Genomic DNA, 21,918 nt, shown 5'->3' with positions numbered 1-21,918 from the left:
GTGTCAAATTGTTTTCCTGCCAAAAGATGAGAACACTGATTTAATCAAAGAAAGTGACTTTGAAAATGAGTCACTTTGGTACGAGGTCCCCTGATTGGCTGACAATGTTGTTCCTGTTTGTCACAGCTTCCTGTCTCTGTGAATGGTGAGGCACTCTGGACCAATGGGAGGTTCAGTGCTGAGGATGCAACAGTGATCCAGGAAAAAACAGCCCATTGTTCCTGGGATGTCGGAGAAGTGTGACCACCCTCCTGCCGGCTCTGGCTGCTCGTTCTAACGGCACACTGAAGGACCCAGTACCCCACCGAGAGGTAAGGCACTCGTGAAGCAGCAGATCTGGCACATGACATTTCATCATAAGCTGTTTATGAAGTTCAAATGTTATTCTTATTCTGTTGTGATGCTTTTGCACCACTGTTTGTCACTAGCATATTGTAAGATGATTCATGACAGCACATTTTTGCTGTTGTTTTGGTTGTTGTCATTATAGAGGTAATAACATTAATTTATTGTAGACTTTTCAGACTAGGTGACACACACACACACACACACACACACACACACACACACACACACACACACACACACACAGGCACTGTTAATGTCCTTCAGTTCACAGACAGAGAGGCCTGTGTTACCACCTCATTTATTGATTTTGTGATGAGTCAGAGGGTTTTCATCACAAGGGTGAGGGTGCTTATGTGAGAGCGAGAGAGAGAGAGAGAGAGAGAGAGAGAGAGAGAGAGAGAGAAGGTATGCATGTTCCTTTAAACAGAGGTACAGTAACTCAATTCAGGTTGAGTCTGTCATGGGACACAGGAGCTTAAATTGTGTAATGTGATTATGAAGTTAGAAGCAAACATTTAACATCCTTTTTTTCTGCTTACAGAAAGTACACACCTGATCTGCTGTGTTTTATGACCCAGGTGAAAAGTGTTTTTACCTCATGTACTGTAGGTTACCTCCTGACTATGTGGAGATAGATAGGAAATCAGACAGAATCGGAGATTAGTGAAGGAATTAGAGTCCCTGCTGCTGCTGTTGCACACAATATCCAACAGATGTCAGTACCATCCTTGCAGTGTAACTGAGAGAACTAGTCAAATGCTTTATATGAGCATTCCTCCACACATTTGCTCAGCCAATGATAATTACATTCACTTGAGACAAAAATACTGAAATGATCGATATGGTTTCATTACTATGTTTTTGTCACCATGCAAAATTCATGATGTTCTCCAAAAGTGTACTTCATTTTCAGTTCTTTCTACTTAAATACTTAAATATTAGAAGTACTGTCTGTATCTATGAATGTCCCAGAAACACTAACGCATATTATATGATTAGAGGCTCACATTTATAGTATTAAGCAAAACTGCAAATTGATTAGTCACTTTATTTAACAGACAACAATTTCTATAATTGACTCATTGTTTATCTTTGGTTTCAGCCTCAGTCAAAACCAGCCTAAACCAAACCAAAAGTCTGATCTGTTACATGTTTGTTCTTCCTGTAGATTTTTAGGAAAGTGTATTAAACAGGAATTAGTTTACATGCACTTTCTATACTTAAACTAATTTTGATTGCCAGAAAAGTCACAATCAGTTTGACCTACAAACCAACAATCTAACTTTAGTCTGAACACATGAAACATCGCCTTATGCGTGAGGGTATCAGACCTAAACTTGATTCACCAGTTTTTAACCCGCTTACAGCTACTGCTTTCAGTCAGCAGACATGTCTTATTGTCTCTTTCTGTGGATGTATAAACACAGACAACCCCATCACCAGCTGAGCCTCGGTATGTCCTTACGTGGGCTGCAGTAGTACTGGTATGACCCCGCTGCCTGTATCCCCAGAGAATAGCCAATTTCCATACAGATAGACACAGAGCCAGACCGCACCTGTGCTCCTGGAAATCCTAGCAGGAATTTTGAAGAGAAATTAAGGGGATAGAAATTAGCTGAAAGCAGGATGGATGATCACATCTGTCTCTGTTTACCTTCTGCTGCATCACTGCTTCTGTATGCTGCTGTGCAGGTCTTCATTAGCACTAAGTCAACTATGATAGAGCACAAGTCCTTGGTAAAATACCCACATTCTCTATTTTCTGTATCAGTATGTCTGATATTATAAATAGATGAATGGAAAGTGTCCTAAAGATAAGCTAACATTTCCTTTATTAGAAAGTGAAATGTTATTTTGGGGTATGTTTTGAGTTTTTAAGCTGAAACAGTCTATCTCTTTTTGCTGCAGGGATTCTTAAAATGACAGAGCTTTTGCTCAGACTGCTGGGAAAATGTGTGTGTGTGTGTGTGTGTGTGTGTGTGTGTGTGTGTGTGTGTGTGTGTGTGTGTGTGTGTGTGTGTGTGTGTGTGTGTGTGTGTGTGTGTGTGTGTGTACACACTATGACAATACACTATGAGCAATACTGCGATTAGATGCGCTGTCAAATCCAACATTTTATCCTTGTGACTTTGACGGCTTAATTTGACACATCTTCGATTTACTAAAGACAGCGTCCCAAGAAGTCTTCTGGCAACACAATTTCTGCTATTTAAGAAAAGGCAACTAGGGTTAAGCTTTAAATATGCGTACTTGTGAGCGTTTGTATAATTATAAAAATAAAATGTACTTACACTGTTCCAAAGCAAACATGCTATACAGGAAGTAAAAAATAACATACATGTGTATGTATATCTGTCTGTATACAGTATATGTTTGTATCTGTGTTGAATGTGAGAGCAGCTTGACCTGCTGCTGCACATCTGGACAGCAACAGCAACACGATTTGTTTACTATATTAGTGAGACAGTCCACTAAAAAGTCCACTAAAAGTCCAGCTGAAGCATTTTTTTTACAGTTATAATCAGTCAGGCCGTGTTGATGAGCAAATGTTTAAAAAAATAAAATAGATATATATTCAGGCATTTTCACAGGCTGGGCAATAATTCAGTATTGTCATTACATATACGTACAATTTAATTTTTACATTTATTGAGTTGAAAATCTACACTTAATAATACACTTAGTAACAACTAATCTTCTAAAATTCTTAAGAGGAAAAGTAAAGTTCTAAATAAAGTAAAAATAATAGGTGGAAAACAAACATTTTTATACCCAAGTGAATCTACTTGGCCTCACTCCTCCCATTGTCATAATTTGAACTCAAAATGAAAGAAGTTATGTTATGTTATATTATGATATTGTTTACATGTTGAAATGACTGAATTAGATTTTTACCAAAAACTGACATGTCAAATCTGTTTCTCTCAGATGCTATGCTATGCTATGATCCTTCCCGTTCTACACATGCTGTTTCCTCCCTTTTCCCTCCTTGCCTTTCTTCCTACCTCACAGCCTCCCGTCCTCTTTTCCATCCAGCAGAGCAGCACAAGGTAGTTAGAGTATACAACATTACATGAAATGTTTCACTTGACCAACATTCACTGCGGTTTGCGTAGAACAAAAGGGCACAAAGAATATCAAGCTGACTTTCAGAGTTCTTGGGAGGGCTATGTTTCTGAAAGGGTACCAGAAACAGTGAATATCTGGAATCAAAGCAAATCAGGTGAGAGCGATCTCATACCTCCTCTGAAGCTGTAATTTGTAAGAGAGCAGTGTGTTTGGGCAATGGTGTATGTCTGTGGGAGTCTTTGCAAGTGTGTATTTGAATTCATTATGTGGAGAAAATCAGTTATTTGAGAACATAACGCTCTAAAAGCAGCTAGAAGTTGCTGTGAGCATGTGACTGTGTGTGAATCTGTTTTTGTTTTTTGAACTCCCAGCAGGCAAGTTTGATTGCGCAGACGCTCCATGCCTTGCCGAAAATAAGCTCAACCCGTGGTTTACCATGACTCAGTTTGTCATATGTGCTTGATTCACATGCCCACATACCATGGATGATTACCTATCTCTGTTTACCTGATTGGATTAAACTTTAGGTTTGATAGATTCGATTTAGATTGGACTTTAACACAGTTTAAGTAACTTCAGAATGGATAAAACTAACTTTTTTGGGTGGGCTTTTGTGGCTGACATCTCCTTCTGTTGCTGTGGATTTAGTTTAAAAGTAGAGCACTAACATCAGAGCTCAATGCTTTGACTCATTATAGGTATCTCTCTCTGTTCCTGTGTTTCTCCATTTAGGTCAGTATGAGTGGGGGAGTCAATGTTAAGTCACCCCCCCGGGCTCCTCCATCATCCGGAATTCCCCTCCCACACAGCTTGTTGCCCTCCTCCCCCAAAGCAGACACCCGCCACCGGGCTAGTGATCTACCCAAGCCCTCAATACAGACGCCTAAACACACACCCACACACACTCCCACACACACGCCCAGGCACTCTCCTTTACTTTGCCCACGGACTTCCGGCATCCCTGGGCCATCCTCCAGGGACCCTAAGAGAGACGCCGGCCTGAAGAGTCAGCTCTTCCAGCGGATGGGAGCTCTACCTGCTCCCCAGGTGTCACGCTCCGCCTACAGCAGCCCAATAACCCAGCGCAGGGTACCAACGCCACACTCCAAAGACACACTAGATCTGGGAAAACCTGCGCCGCCTCACATCCGCTCACAGTTTCCACATGATGGCAATCGCAACAGAAACCCCCTCGCCAATAAAAACCAAACATGGGGAACCAGCAACCTGCGTCCACCGCTCCAGTTCACAAAAGGAGACAACTCCAACACTGTATCCCAGGCAACGAGTGAGGTCATGCCACAACAAGAGGAGGAGCCTCCAGAAAACCACCCAGCCCAGTCCACCATGTCGAACAATGTCAACCTCCGCCCCTCTTTTGCTCAAACGAGCAACGAACAAGCCATCAGAGGCCGCGGTGACTCCACCAGCCAATCAGACGAGGAGATGGGTACTCCTGAGGATAGCAGTCCGGCCTGCTCTCCTTGTCCCCTGCCGCTGCCACCGATCACATTCTCCATGCCAGTTATGTCCAAGGTGGCTGTCAATATGCTGGATCAAAGCCTAGATAAGGAATCCACAGAGAGACACACACCTAGAGTCAACATGGCTACTGTGGCTCCCTTCAGCTATAGGTAAGTGGTGCACACTCAACACACACAAACACAACTGATACAACAGTTTATGAAGACTTCCATTACGAGCCCCCAATTACTGAAACCCATTGTAAAACCATTCTCTTGTCATTATCATATGATTACTATCTCTCATAGCAATTTATGATCCCTCTCTACTGATATACACACTTTGCCTCCCACTCTGGATACTAAAGACCAGCCCTAGAGCACTGTTGTGGCCATTTTAGTCTAATTTCTCTGTATCCTTTCCAGCAATACTGTACATGTATGTGCAAGGATACACACACTCTTGGTGTTTTCTGGAGCAGAGCTGATTGTTAAAGTGTCCTCTTGATAGCCTCTGGCTGAATCAATTTATTGTTCTGTCTTACTCACACACACATAGTCTCTCATGATGTGGAATGAAAACAAGAAAAGAGTGAATCTAAGTTGGTAGGTAAAAAAATGTAACGTTACTGTGTCTAATGTGTGTTGTTGAGGGGTGTGTGGGGTTTTAGTTAAATGAATACATCCACGAAGAATGAATCAGTCAAAGCAGAAAAGTATATTCATTGAATGTACAATACTTCATAAGATGAAGAACTAGAAAAATTATTGAGCTTTTTTCTTACTTTCATAAGGATGAATTAATCACAGTGCTTTGTGAATATCTGAGCTTTTCTGTTTCTATGATTTGCATTTAAGGAAATCAATGTGACACACTGGGGGAAGGTCATCAATGTTCTTCTGCTGTCATAAACAGGAGCTTGTGTGTTTGATTGTAATGAGCGTTATTTACATAAGTGATTTACGTGCAGTAACGTGACGGTTGTGTAAATGATGTGTTTACAGGCTGCATGTGCAGGAGAGGGATTTTTCAGTGGACGAACTGAGTGACTGCTCTTCTGGATCCATAGAAGTCTGCTGTGATGACCTAACGCTAGGTTCGACACACACACACACACACACACACACACACACACACACACATCAAATGCAATCAAACATCGATTATATTCACACATTCTTTTCAGAAGATACACACATCACTTTTCCTTTCTCTCTGTCTCTTTTGCTGTACAAAACTTGCAGTTTAGTTCTGTCTGCCCAGTTAGCATCAGGGCGCAGAGGGCCCTTTTTGGCAGGTATGGATGCCTACTTTCTGGCAGCCAGACACATTTACTGCAACGGTCATAAATGGCGTCAGACAGGACAAGCCAGCGGCTGACCTTTGGGTCTCATTGTGGAATCTGAAAAGATTTAGTGAAGACTAAGGGACAACCATTCTCTGTCTAAATCTATGTCTGTCAGGCTCCTACTCTTCAGGCCTCAGGAACCATGTCTGAAGAGAGGTGGTGTAATTTTGTGCGTCTCAGCCTGGGGCTCTGCTGACTACAGTGGTTCCTGGAGAAGGAGATGGAAAAGAAAGATGGGCTCAGGATGTTAGGATGAAGGAAGATGACAGGGGTGATGTGGGTCAGTAATGACATGAAATGGGGCACTTCTCAACTCGCTGCCAGGGAGTATTGTTAAATGCACATTCATTTAAGCTACATCCAAGACCTGACGAGGAGTTTGAAACCCTTCCTCCCATTACACTTGCTCTCTTTCCCTCTCTCATGCCGTTCCTCCTTTCCAGTTTCATTGACCTAAAAAACCACAGTCCCAGCATGACCCCCCTCCCCGTCCTTTAGAGTAAAGTTTGCTCTGTACCCACAGCTAAAGTCATGCTTGGTCGTGGTCAGTGTGAGTCGAGGGATGTAGACGTGCTTCAGAGATATGACTTTATCAGTGGCTCAGTGAATCATTCTTTTTTAATGTGGTGTCAGTTGGATGGGAGGGGATCAACTGCCTGGCTTTGAAATGTGCAGTCCAGAGTGTGTATTAAACCTAAATAGCCCAAATCTTGAGTTCATACATCTAACAGAATATATACAGTGTAGTCAGAAAGTATCAGGGTGTTTTTTTATTGTTTGTCAGCAATGGAATTTAAAATAAAACAATGACAATGGGTTAACAGTGGTGATTTCCAGTTGTCCAGGGTACTCCCATCCATACTGTGTGAACACTGTAGGAATCATAACTCTTTTTATACATGGTCCCCAATTTTATAAAGAAAGAAAACAGAGAATCAGACCGATAAAATGCGTATTTAGGAAAAGATGGAATCTACTGCTTTGAAATGGAGAACATTGTGACACTTTCTCTCCACAACCTCCATGGCTGGTAGTGGACCTCGGGTATCAAATTTGCCCTGGCTACTACCCTGGCCAGTACAATGAAAATGTGTCCCTCCTCTTAAACTTCACAACTTTACTGCAAATACAAACAGGCATCATATTATATTATATTACCTCACAAACCGTTTTAAACCTTACCTTTTAAGTTCTCTATTCCTTTGATCATGCCTGTCTGTAAGTGTAGCCCCCAGAATGGAGCCGTTTGCAAATAAAAACATGGTGGTCTTTAAAGGCCTCCGGCTGTCTTGGGACTATGGTTGTGGCCGTGTAATTGGTCCCTAGAAGGCGTTAGAAACAGAACTAAAATTGTCTTAGACCCTAAACCCCAACAGACTCTTCTGAAGCTGCATTCACATGGAGGGTGGGCTGACACCGTAATGACAGTCATTTAGGGAGCAGAGGAAAGGACAGGAACAGGGAGGAAGGAAAAGATTGGAGGCAAGAAAAAGAGAAAGCGTTAAAGGGGTGAGAGATGAAAAGAGGAGACCTGATAAGGTCAGTGGCTTGATGGATTTCCTTTTGTGTAAGAAGAAAAGAGTACAAACAGCAAATGTGTGCACACAAAAGGATATATTGAATGATGGTTGAATATCTGAAAGCTGAGGGCTCTGAGAACACACAACACCATGCCACACAATTGCGTGATTTGGTTATGGTTGTCTTTAGTTACTACAGTAGAAGAGTAGTTTTCCACAAATTGAGTTTTTATATGCTAACTTTCACTTAGATTGAATCAGATGTTTGTAACATAATCAGCTCTTACATCTTCCATTTGAGCCCCTAATGAAGACCTGCACATTTAATGTGACTGAAGCACCATGTGGTCTTTCAATTAGACCCCAGACCTCCTGACCTTGTGGCTCTCTGGAGAGGTGTATTTAAGCATGCGTTCATGTCTGCAGCATGTGTGTGTATGTGTGCTGATGTGACAGTACACAGATGGTGTTTGAAAAATAAATGTGACGTGGACTAGGTATCATTTTTCATCTCCCAGTGAGGGTATGGCCTGAATCCCTACGGACGCTCTCAGAGTACATCAGCTGTGTCCCTCTCTGTCTCTCTCTGTCTCTCTCTCCCTCTCCCACTCTCTCACACACACACACACACACACACACACACACACACACACACACACACACACACACACAAACACACTTACTGTACAGACACCTACAAACATAGAGGAGGTCATGGGTACATTCTGGATATCAATGTGAAACACTGCACAGCATCCCACACCCACTCTTCATCTGACATTGACATTTACGGTTAGAAAACAATAAGAATTGTACTTTCCAGGTGTGGGCATTGACACATTATTCTTGAAATGAAAATGAAAATGGGCATGTGCTCCTTTGAAACAGTCACACAATCTGAAACAGAGATTTCATGATGTGTTTCTCAAGGCGAGCCAAAAATTACATTCAGTGGCCATGAGCCAACTTGCACTGTTATCCTGAAATGGATATGGCCCCCTTATTTAATATACACTTGCCAGTTTATTAGGTACACTTGGCTAAAAGTGGACTGCAGTAACTCCTTCTTTCATGAAGGGTATAATGTTCAGTTTCTGTTGAAACTGTTTAAGACAGGTGTTGATTCAACTTTATGGTCATTTTCGAGGCTGCAGTGGTGCTGTTGAATTGCATGTAAGTTTATTGTAATGCATTTGATTTGTAGTTTTGATTGTAAGACTTTCAATGATAAGCACGAGTCAAAGTGGCACACATGACGAATTTGACACTCTTTATTAGGGATTGACGATTCAGCATTTTTATGGTTATCGGAATCGTTTTTGGAAAATTGGAATCGGAATAGACTTAAAAGATGAGTCTACAGCTTATACAGTGTAAAATAGCACACGTAGAGATGCAGTATACGTTCATCTTGCACGCCAACGCTGTCATGCAGACCCCACTTTGCAGAGCCCTCACGTGGAGAAGTACATTTGGAAAACCCCTTGTGCCATTTACTTTCAGAATAGTAGAAGTCAGAAAATCTTTAGTAATGAAGCCCTGAAATCAGCTTAAAGTTTATAAATTGCCTTTAATGCCCCTGGACAGTGTAGTGGATAGCATTTTGATAACCCCGGCTGCATCTACTCTTAGACAGAGCGTAATCCTCTTTGGCCAATCTAATCAGAGAGACATATGCCAAGTTGGTGTTGGACAGTGATGAGTGGTTTAGTAGCTTTGGGAAGATGATCAGACATAAGTGTGGCCTGGATTATGCCGTCGCTCATCACCAGGAGTGAGGCAGTAATCACTATTAAGGGTTTAATATCATGCTTTACATTATATTTGACCCTAACTTTGAACCGTCAGGAGTTCTGTAATCCAGTGCGGGGACAGCTGAAGTGATGGCCCAGTTTTTTTAATGTTTGGGTTAGGTGGTGAGTTTGATGGGGAAGACATAGCGAGTGTGGGAAAGTGAGTACATGTATATGTATATATGTGTACATGTACATGAATGCATATAATCCATACGTGTGCAGAAATGCACTCATGGATATACATGTGTGAAGAAATGTGAGTAAAACTTCACACAGACGCACATAGAAGCTCCTCATTCTCCCATCTGTCTCACACGCCGAGCCACCCACCCATTGTGTGGCAATGCACTAAGACAGAGAGCGGCCACCTCCTACTCCTCCTCCTTCTCTCTCCCAACCAGGGACATTTCCTTCCTTCCTATGTCTGCATTAGATAGAGTGAGAGATGAAGGAGGAGAGAAAGGAGGGAGAAGGGTGAATTGAGAAATGGGTGAATGAGTGCACACACTCAAGATCCTTTTTGACCTCTGTGGTGACTCCTATCCCAGGGAGTCGAGTTATGGAGTCAGTCATGTGTGTAACCTCTCTGTGGGACTACACACACACACACACACACACACACACACACACACACACACACACACACACACACACACACACCTATCTGTCAAATTAATAACCCATGGAGAATAAAGCACACACTCAAATTTGAGCACATACTTCTTCTAGGCTCAACATTCCTGATGGTAATTGAATCATTCACTCATGTTTTCCTCATAACATATTCTAAGTTTTTATTCACATACTACTGTACTGTATATCTGACTTTAGCATCAGCAGTTTTCTTCTGCCAACCGAAGCACACAATTACACAAGTGAACAACACACTCACACAAGCTGATGATATCCATGGCTACTGTATGCACACCACGCTGTAACTAGGCAACCGGCCTCTGAAGCAGAGCATTGTGGGATACCCCTGGGAAGTGTACTGAGAATGTCAACATTGAGGGAGTGTCTACAATAGAACGATACCTTTTAAAACACACAAATTCATTCTTCTTCTTCTCTAGCATTCCCCGGATAGCAGTGGATGTTTTTCAGCTCTCAGCTGTGTGTGATTCATGAGGAGTGTGTGACATTTGTTCTGTGGGAGAATGGTGTTTTTGTTGGATTAAGATGTGTGCCGCTGAAATCAGGAGATGGTATGAGTGATACAATCACTCTATTACCATTGATAGCATTTAAGTGGCTGAATTGTCCAAATGCCTATGCCAGTGACTCATGCTGTGCATCATCAGCACTGAGTAAGACCACCAAAGAGGTGTCATTGTGGAATAACTCCCTCTCTTATTCATACTTACATTTTTGACTCAGACTAGGAAGCCACACATTGTTTGTATCAGATTGCCGGTCAGTATTTTGGGTGTAAACAGGACATTCAAAGCCATGGTATTGTGTTGGTGCAGCACCAGAGTGAGTGTCACTGTGAACCTTTCCCCTGTGTGTCATGTTCTGGTATTCATCTGTGTGTCCTGTGGACCCTATGCGTTAGCATGTTAGCGGACATAAGCAAACGTAGCAGGAGTGGCGAGGCGGTGAGGCAGGATATCCCCTCTCTGTCTTACAGACTTCCTCTGCTCCTCTGGCACACATACAGAGATCCTTCCTCACCCCGTCCTCTTTCTCCTCCTCCTCTCACTGTCCTCATTGCTTTGTTTTTTTGCATTATAATTTCACATTCTTAAATTTTTTCTCCTTTTCCTCACAATAAGCATCCAGTAGGCTCATGGTGTCTGTTCTATCCTGTTCTTACGCACTCCCCTTCTATTCTCAGTCACACTCACTCTTGTTATTTTCTTCTCACTTCTTGGCCCGTTCACGCTTGTCTCATCTTTAGAACAACGTTTTTCCCTTGTACTTGGGCACAAAAAGGCAAAACAAGACAAACCGAGAGGGAGTGGGTGAAAACAGGGAGTGGGTGAAAGTGAAAATGCATGCCATCTGCTTAGTCAAATGGGAATCATTCCTCTTTAAGTTTAAGTTGCTCTGGTACAATTAGTTACATCCGAAGCACCAGTGCTTTCCTCTTCTCTCTCAGTACTTTTCCTTTCAAAGCTGGAGACCTTCTGTAACTTTGTAAACATGCATATAATGCGCCACACAGTGTCTGTGTTTGTGTGTCCCACTGGCTGCTTCGCATTACTGCTCTGTAGAATATAGTGGTGAATCTGTTCTTAACTGTTTAGAGATGCTAAGGCAAATTTACTCATGCAAAGTACAAAGACACAGTGCCTCTGTCTGTCTGTCTGTCTAAAAGTGTTTTTATGCGTGTATGGAACTGTGTTTGCCCGTCATCGTAGCAAATTTCCCATGGCTCTGGCCACTGTAGCAGCCCACAAGCGCGTTCACACACACACACACACACACACACACACACACACACACACACACACACACACACACACACTTCTGTTACTTACAGAATGTGTAAGTTTGCTATGAGATGAATGTGTAGGTTAATATCGAGCACTGGCATTCATCACACTTTGCCAGCTTCTCTGATGTCAGGCCAGATTGCTCAGGTCAGTCAGACACCCTCCACAGACAGCATGCTCTGTGTTTGTGGAGAGAGAGAGAGAGAGAGAGAGAGAGAGAGAGAGAGAGACTTAGCAGAAAGAGAGTGAGAGAATATATGTTTACGACATCAGCCATATATTAAAGTGATTAGACTGTGGAGCCAGAGAGACGAGTACTGGAACAAACAAGTAGCTGTGTGCTGCCAACACACACTTTACCTGTGTGTATACATGCTTTCAGGAGCACTGATGCGTGTCTTTGCCCCATGTCCATCTGTGCGCCACACAGACCTGCCTTGTATGCTGCCACTCTCGTTTGAGTCACCTTAATCCCTCATCAGGGAGGTATTGGAGCTAACGTACAGCACCTATTAGCCTTAAATTACATCCCTTACCCCCCTACTAGCCTGCTACCAGCCCCCAGAGCCCCCATAACTGTCACCACACAGCTCAGGCCTCCATGTGGCATAACCACCTCAACATTGGCCCTTTATTAAAGCTAGCTGCTTCTAATTAATGGCTTTGGCCTTTACACAATAAAACAGCCAATGTACGTCTGCTACTGAACTCCTGTATTACACACACTCATTCAAGGCCAGATGGATGTTAGGTTGTCGTTGTGAACGTACATTAATGTGCGTCGTTGTCATTTTTGGGCTCAGTTGGCGCCAGTTTGGTTACTGTTGGAAAATGAGCTGTTTTTAAAGTACTTATCTAATATTGAGTGTGGAATGTGAGCAAACAGAACATCACTTGTTTTTGCTCTGGTTTAGTGTCAACCGATTTATGCAAATGTAACAGAAAATGGGCAATAGCTCAACAGCCTGCTTGTTTAAATACTACTCCTAACAGTTTGAGACCTGATAACATCACAGCTGCAGGCATTGCTGTTTGCATACCATACATGAGAAAGTGCACTAATGGTATTACATAGAGCACAAACACTCAAGACACCATCTACAAGACCTGTATGCAGACAGGATGCATTAAAGTAACGATGGGCTTTAAGTTCATTTCATGCGCTGTCATCATGATTACCTGTAATGGAAATAAAGACAGATCAGAAATGATGACATCATAATATTTCTCTGTCTCTGTTACTGTAATGTCCCTCTCTTATCGGATCTCCATCCAGCTCTGTTTGTTACAAGGAATTACAGGAATATAATTTGTAGGTATTTGAAGCAAAGGATCCGAGAAGAGTGGAAAAAAAGGGAACGATACAGAGGATGAAGAAGAGTTACTTGTGTGTCCTGTGTTGACTGAGATGGGATATCCAGAGCGATGAGATGACGTAGTGACCGTGCCAGAGCTATCCGAGTCCCTGGACAAGAGCTTTGGCTTCTCTGAGCCTGTCTCATCAATGTGACACACTCGTAGAGACACGCACCCACGCACACACAGATACTCAGACACATGCAGGGGAGGAAAGACTAAAATATAGTGACATCAACACTCATTCACACACCCACACATGTACACGTGTGCTAGTTTTAAACAACTGAGGTATCGTGGTGGTTGTGCTGAATCTATACCCTGCAAAACTTAATGGCCTGTGCTTCTATATTAACTGGAAGGGGGGATGGGCGACATACTGTAGGTCTGGAGGAAGGAAGGAAAGGAAGGGAGGAAATGAGAAAAAAGCATTTGAGATGAGGGGAGAGGTAATATGATGCAGGTGGGGAGGGGTGTGATGATCATTTGAGGTCTGTTGGCTACTAATTGGTTGCATAATTAGTGACTGACCTATCTGGTTGTGTATTATGGACTGGTAAATGTGTGCCCTGTTCTCCTCTTCTAAGCTGATCCTGCAGTCATGGCTGTTTTACAGATAATTTGTATCAGCTTAATCATGGGTGGGCCTCTTGTGATTAGAGCACATAAGAAAATCTGAATATGAATGGCGGAATACAGCAGCTAATGTGATTATGAATGATTGAATGTGCATCTCTGTGTGTAGGGGGTCTTTAATCTGGCTGCAATATTTGGCATCTATAGGATTATTTGAGTCACACACAGCTGAGCTAATATAATTAATAATCCTTTTTCTTCTTTTGTTCTTCCTTCCTCTTCCTTTCTGTATTTATTTATTTTCTTTCTTCCTTCCCTTCTTCCTTTTTCCCCTTCTTCCTTTGTTCCCTTCTTTCTTTCTTTCTTTCTTCCTTTCTTCCTTTCTTCCTTCAATGGTGTTAAGCATAACACAGCATCTGCGGTGCGCGTTTGCGAGAGAGAGAGAGAGAGAGAGAGAGAGAGAGAGAGAGAGAGAGAGAGGATTGGCGGGTGAATCAGCCAGTGGGAGGAGAGAGAGAGAGAGAGAGAGAGAGAGAGAGAGAGAGAGAGACAACAAGAAAGAAGGAGGGAAGAATAGAGGAGAAAGAGTGGGAGGGTGAATGAGCCAGCGGGGGTAGAGTGAGCAAACCAGCGAGTGAAGGAGAGGTAGAGGGAGGAGAGAAAGAGGAGGGGGGATGTTGCTGCTGCTGCTGCTGTGACTGTTTCTCCTGTCAGTCGGCTGCTGCTTGCCTGGCAAGCGGGACGGAATACAGAGTGAGAGAGAAGCAGAGAGGGAGAGAGAAAGAAGCTGCTCCGTGCTGTGTTTTATTTTAGCAGCGCTATTGTGTCACAGGGAAGTGGATTTAGGCACTGGATACAGGTCTGCAGATCCATGGATTACCAGTAGTGAGTAAGGGTGACTGCTACTGCCACTCTACTAACCCACTCGTCATTTTCAACAGAGGGGTAAACCCACAGTCTCACACTGCGGGGAGTCTCAACCCACTGGAGACAGAGAGGGAGGGCAAACCAGACAGTCTTGGAGTTTTTACACCTTTCTTTCTGCCCTTTTCTCCCTCCATTTCTTTCAGCCTGCATGTGTGTATCTCAGAGTGTGCTACTGATGCTGTTGCTTGGCTCTCTGCAGGAGGGATGCTGGAGGCTAATGTGGCTAACATTAGCATGACGGCCAAGCCCAGAGAGCTGGACCTGAGGTCTGCTGCTGTCTCCTGCCAGGAAACTTCAGCCCAGGCCATGGCCTCTAGGAAGCCCCCGGCCAAGCCCTCTGCTCTGCCCCAGGGACCTTCACGTCCCTCTGGGTCAGAGCTCAAGGTCTACCGGCCCTCCTCTGGATCCATCCCAATCCCAAATCCTTCTGGTCTCCGCAAGCAGCGATCACTTAACAATTTGTGTGTGCTCACTGATGCTGAGAAGAAGCTACACCTGTACCAATCTGATACGAGTCGGCCTGGCACTGGCACCAACAAGCCAGGCCTGACTAAGACAGGTCAGGCTGGGGGCGGGAGACCACCACTTTCTCGGACCCTTTCAAAGTCAGAACAGTCTCTTTTCCAGGGGAAGCCCAAACCTTTCTGCTCCCCGCCTGTGACTTCTAATGGGAGCAAGCCGAGTCGAATCCCTGCTCCTGGTAAACCACGGGGACCTTATGCTGAGGTCAAGCCCATCAGCAAGGCCTCTGAGGCAGGCCAGAGTGCAGATACAGACCCTGCAGACCACCCAACCAAGGCTAACTCCAATGGAGCTGTGAATACTGGGACTAATGGCAAAAAACTAGGAGAGAAGGGGAGATCTGCAGCTCTGTCAGCAGAGGAGAAGAGAGAGAGGAAGGGAACAGAGGGAGAAGATGATAAGAGCTTTCTGAAGGTGGACCCAGAGTTAGTGGTGACAGTTCTGGGAGACCTGGAGCAGCTGCTCTTCAGCCAAATGCTTGGTGAGTCTGCTTTTTTATCCCAATTTTTTATGACACCCCTTAGGACAGGGTACAATTATGTCAACAAGTTAACAACAATTGATTTGATTCAGTGGACATCGAATAACATAAACATCCTCTCCTCTCCTCTCCTCTCCTCTCCTCTCCTCTCCTCTCCTCTCCTCTCCTCTCCTCTCCTCTCCTGTTTACACCCAAACTGTTCCCTCCAGCTCTGACTGTAGCTCCAGCATCAACATTGAATTTTAAATGTGTTCAGTCACTATTGCAGCAGAGCATAATGTCAGTGTGTTTTTCTAAGTGATTTCACTTTACGATGGTGAGAGCCCTCGCTCTGTACACGTAGGTGGTGAAAATCCCCATGTTTATATCACTGTAACAGTCTAAATGCTTTGTTTTTATGTGTACATTTGATTTATGTTGTATGTATCTGTGTGAATGTGTGTATGGATGTATACTAGCTATGTGTGCTCCCATGAAGCAGCTGAAGTAAGCAGTTCCAGAGGGCTGACATTGTTTTGTTGTTGATTCATTAGCTAGCACTCAAGTGTTTTGTCCTCGTCTCATTTGACCCACTGCCACAGTGAGCTAGATATATATTAACCTATCAAATGCCCCCCTACTCCTTCTCTCATTATATTTTTATCTCACATGTTCTGTCTCTACAACCCTTTTGGCAGGGGAGCATATTTTTTTAAACGTTAAGCAGTCCACATATGTTATAATGTTGAGAACCGCAGCCTCAGCATTTCCTGGCTCATGCCAAAATCAGCCATTCGTTAATAAAGGCCGTGTGAGTGGGACTAGTGGGGTGTGTGTTTTCAGTCGGTAAATAAAACGGCTGCATATTGAGTCAGGCTCCGGTCACAGTGGGCCACATATTTAGCCTTGCACCACTCCCTCACCCCCCTTCAACCCCTCCCTCCCACCTCCCCTCCAGTTCCATTGATCTCCGGGCCACTGACAGATGGTCACTCCCCCCGCCCCCCACACACACACACACACACATACACACACACACACACACACACACACACACCCCTACCTCTCCCTCCTGTTACCGGGGGTAACGTGTGGGAGGAGGGAGGGGAATCTGAGGGACGGGGTGGTGGCATGGGCAGGTAGTTAGCGTGCTCCCGTTCACACAAACACACACACAGCCCAATGAATACACACTGTCACACACATTGGGGGCGAATGGAATGGGACACATAGTATATTCAAAGTTTTAGCTGATGGGGGTGTATTGCGAAAACGATGACTGAGTTTGTGACTAACAGTCCAAACTAGGGTATAAATCTGCACCTAACATCCATTATTCATTCATACACACACACACACACACACACACACACACACACACACACACACTTTGTTTTTCTCTCTCTATCTATTCCTTATTCTCTGTTCATCCCTCCCTCTCGGCAGGAGCAGATAGCATCAGAGAGTGAGAGAGATGGGGAGAGAATAGTGTAGCGGGTCGTTATATCTGGCTTGATGCGAGGAAATAATTTTCCATCATCAAACCTCTCCGTCTTCTCCGTTCTCTCCTTAATTCCTCTTTCTCTCTTCACCAGCTCGACTCCTGCAGCACTGTGACCTTGCCCCTGCAGCCCTATATGTGTGTGTGTGTGTGTGTGTGTGTGTGTGTGTGTGTGTGTGTGTGTGTGTGTGTGTGTGTGTGTGTGTGTGTGTGTGTGTGTGTGTTTATGTAATATACTGTACATTGTGTGTGTTTCCTTGTGACCTTGTTCCAGTCCTTGTTGTAATGTTGCTGGCCACACCTATGCCACACAGCCAGGTAGGGAGGAGGGAGCTGAGGATGGAAAAAAACAGACAAGACAGAAAGAAAATAGAGGGTAAGAATTGAGATTTATGGGAGAAAAGTAATAGGGGACGACTTCACTCACAGAGGAAGTCAATGAGAGACGGAGAAAGACTAAGAGAAAGAGAGAGACACTGGAGTGAAATAATGGTAATAGCCAATGACCTAAATTTCTACCTGGCATCCCAAGTGTTGCTTTGGGTCATTACAGTCTACCACAACCTGCCAGAGGTTTATCATTGAAACCACAGCAGGTGTGTAGGATAGTTGTGTGTGTGTGTGTGTGTGTGTGTGTGTGTGTGTGTGTGTGTGTGTGTGTGTGTGTGTGTGTGTGTGTGTGTGTGTGTGTGTGTGTTAGGAGGAGGTTAATTGTAACTTGCCCTGTAGCTTGCTGCTGTGGGCTCATCTTTTATCGTATCTGCTTCTCCATTTCCGATGGGACACACAGCTAATTGGTTTCTGCTCCGTGTGCTCTGTCATAGGAAGATAGATTATGGATGTTTACTGAATCATTCCCAGTGATCCACTCCCCCCTTCCCATATACAGTCCCAATTTCTCCCTATCTGCTTCCTACATACATGAAAGTGACATGTCGTTGTACAGTATGGTATTATATCATGAAAAATCAACCTTAAAGGGACAGTTCAAACCAAATTCAAATACAGATATTTTTCCTCCTACCTGTAGTGCTATTTATCAATCTAGTCCAGTCCAGTATCTTTCCAGTTTTAGAGATATCGGCCGTAGAGATGTCTGCCTTCTCTCGAATATAATGGAACTAGATGGCTTGTGGTGCTCAAAGCACCAAAACAATACAATTGAAAAATTTAACAGCAATGTCTCTTTCCAGAAATCATGACGTGGTTACTCAAGATAATCCACAGACCTGGTTGCGAGCAGCTTCATGTAGGAACTATTTTCTTTCTACATGAAACTAGCCAGTCCTATATTGAGTGACTGGGTCATGATTTCTGGAAAGAGACATTGCTGTTGAGTTTTCAACTTCAAAGTATTTTTTTGGGCACCACAAGCCAAGTGCCATCTAGTTCCATTATAATCGAGAGAAGGCAGACATCTCTATGGCAGATATCTCCAGCACTGGGCAACTCACACCAAAACAATCTAGATTGATAAATAGCACTATAGGTAAGAGGAAAAAAAATAATAATTTGGGGGTGAACTGTCCCTTTAACTCTAACATAGCATGTTGTTATGAAAGCTACATGTTAGCAGTTGACTCTGTTAGCTACAGGGAGTAAATATGGGCCTGTGTCTTGAACATGTTATGTTGTGTGACATCTAGAACCATGCACTGTGACACTGTCCTTTTGAGATTGGCCAACAATAGTAGCAAAGATAATCGAGAATGCCACTGAGGTCTAATCGGGATGTATAACCCAAGATCATCAGCTATGCACTTAAAAGGGATAACCAACCTCCCCCACACACACACACACACACACACACACACACACACACACACACACAAGGTTAAGCCTATATGTTTATCTTGCGAGGTGGTTTAGGATTAGTTTCAGTATAATCAGTTTTTCTTTAATCGGACATACATGTTTTACCTCCGAAGAGATGAGGAGCTTTTCATTAATTGGATTTAGAGAATTACTTGACTTGTGTGTCTATGGGCAGCAGCTCTGGACTTGCAGCGGTAATTCTCCCAAATGCAGCATGTTTTATAAGATATCTTGTTAACAATATTAGCATCAAGGTTAGACATAGACGCAGGGAATGATAAACTGTAAATTCTGCCAATACAATGAGCTGACCTGAATGGCAGCTAGTAAAGACTATACTGCCAGGGTAATCTAAAGCACTGAACCTCAGATGTTTGCCACTAATGACACCTCCCAGTCCCATCCAGCACCCATAATGAGTTGTATGCGAGAGGGTAAGCTCCCTAAAGCAGTGGCCTTTCCTAGCATGGGGCAGGCTCTGTTTAGAGAGAATCCAGTCTAAAGACACCAACAAGCATTCAGATTAGGCCTTACATAAAGATAATGAGAAGATTCAGCCTCCATTCCACTAATCACAGATCTATCACCCTGGAAAAGGCCAGCAATCAAGACTAAAATGAATTACAGATTTAAGCCCAAAGGACATCTGTTTGGATGTAGATTTAGGTATTTGGGGGATTTTACATTATTAAGGATTAGATAGAAAATATAAATTTAGGTTAGAAGATTGGAGATCTTGTGTGGTTTTTGGTGTCATCTGAGCTGACCATAGGGTGTCACTTACATGTGACCATGAAGGCTCAACAGAAGAGAAGAACAGTAAATAACACTCAGTGACACATGAATGCTCATAAAAGTAGCCTTGACTACCAACGTGCTTGTTATTTTAGTGTGACATTGTATTGTGTGTGTGTGTGTGTGTGTGTGTGTGTGTGTGTGTGTGTGTGTGTGTGTGTGTGTGTGTGCATGTTTGTGTGGTTGATGGCTACTCGTGGGAGACGATGCATCCTCGTCAGCTCTCCTACAGAGAAATCGACAAAGCCTAAAAAGGAAGACACACACAAGGCAGACACACACACACACACACACACACACGCACACACACACACACACACACACACACACACACACACACACACACAATCCTGTTCAAGAGAACTTAACAGCACTGCAGGAAATAACAACAAAGCAGCTGCAGCTTTAAATGTCCAAAGCTAAATGTGTGCCACATTTAGTCACTGATATCCTCTCCTGTCTATACTCCCCTGTATTCATCTTTTTGGCAGTCACATGGTATTTTTCATACTCAGTTCCTCCGTTGTGATAGCAGTGCTGAGTCTCTAATGTTATGCGGGTGCGGCCAGAGTGGCTGGTTCCACCCCGGGCTTTGCTGACTGAGGGATTCAGGGCAGTCGTCCTCCCAACGAGGAGGTGGTGACAAGCTGAATAAACGCAAACGCCCAAGGAAGATGAGGAATAAAGCATCCCTCCAATTCTCTTTCCCTCTCTCTCCCTGTCTTCTTCTCTTTCAACTCTGATTTGAGTTGACGGGTAGCAGTGTTCTCTCACCAGTCAGACAGCAGAGAGGATATTTATGTGTGTGTTTCAGGAGGACAGAGGACATGTTGTGTGACAAGGATTTTGTCACCAGCTGTATTCATTGACAGGAAGAGTTTTTTGCACATATGGTTACATGTATGATGCATTATGCATTTTTTGCATCATTTGTTGTCCATTTGTGTGTGTGTGTGTGTGTGTGTGTGTGTTTACAACATTTTGTGGTCAGTCCCTAAGGACTTAATGCAGGAGCCGTTGCATTAGTGCTGTCTGCTTCCTGAGATCCTCCTCCTAAATCATATTAGTACACTCTGTGTTTTTGTCTTACATAACACGCACACACACACACACACACACACACACACACACACACACACACACACACACACACACACACATGCACGCACACAAGCTGCTTATCACTGAAAAACAAGCAAATTATTGTTATTATAGTTACTGTTACAACTATATAATTTATAATACACTATTTATTTGCAGCCATCAATGTGACAGGACTGTATTTGTTCATGTTTGAATTAATGTTTGAAAGATTTACGTGCTTATTGATGTCACTGGAGCGCTCACACTTACACTCAGCTTAACTGCAATGAGTGTGGGAAAATTACCCCTAAATTGCTACCGGGTAAAACATCTGTGCAAGTGCTAAGCTTAAATATCTTGATGAAATAGGGCAGTTAAATAGGATGGAAGTAGGATAAATAAATGATATGCTAAAATGATACAGACCATAAACAGTCTTGCCCACCCGGCAAAAATACACATACATTTAGGGGTCTGTAAGGGTCTGTAAGTTTTTCAATCCCACTGTCATTCAGTTTCTATCTTTGGTTCAGATATTTTCTTACTAATCTTACCAGGCAATAACAGAAACCTGTACATTTTACTCATAAAATAAACGGATACTGATATGATACACTTAATACTTTTGTGTGTAGTGTGAGAGAAAGAGGGCGATAAAGAAAGACAGAAGGAGAGTTATGTAGTCTGCCTTGTGATGAGGAATGCTTAGTATTCATTTATTTCTGTTCTATTTGTGTTTTCCTCTTATGAAAGGTCTCAGATAAAAGTGCCCTTTGTTACTGATGTAGCTATTGAATGTTGTAGGAAACGGAAACAGACACATACATCTGACTGAGTCTTATGACAGTAGATTGGTTAGCTTACATCAGTGATAGCACTAATGCAGTGTCAGTGGTGTAG

The 21,918-nt window shown here is 43.3% G+C and overlaps 1 protein-coding gene across 5 annotated transcripts in view; it reads left to right on the top strand.

The window, feature by feature from the left end:
• nav1a (neuron navigator 1a) overlaps positions 1 to 21,918 on the top strand; it is an 86,423-nt gene that overhangs the window by 2,928 nt on the left and 61,577 nt on the right. For 4 of the 5 annotated variants that reach the window (XM_078255072.1, XM_078255070.1, XM_078255071.1 and 1 more), the window contains exons 2-5: positions 127 to 311; positions 4,150 to 5,051; positions 5,886 to 5,977; positions 15,042 to 15,845. In XM_078255072.1, the coding sequence (XP_078111198.1) occupies positions 4,156 to 5,051; positions 5,886 to 5,977; positions 15,042 to 15,845 (1,792 nt within the window). In that variant the 5' untranslated portion in view covers positions 127 to 311; positions 4,150 to 4,155. Of the gene's footprint in view, positions 1 to 126; positions 312 to 4,149; positions 5,052 to 5,885; positions 5,978 to 14,617; positions 14,801 to 15,041; positions 15,846 to 21,918 lie in introns of those variants that run through there. The other variant, XM_078255073.1, reaches the window with a different exon arrangement.

This window comes from Sander vitreus, chromosome 7 (assembly GCF_031162955.1).
Source record: "Sander vitreus isolate 19-12246 chromosome 7, sanVit1, whole genome shotgun sequence".
Taxonomy (NCBI): Eukaryota; Metazoa; Chordata; class Actinopteri; order Perciformes; family Percidae; genus Sander; species Sander vitreus.
This window is presented reverse-complemented; position numbering and strand designations above follow the sequence as displayed.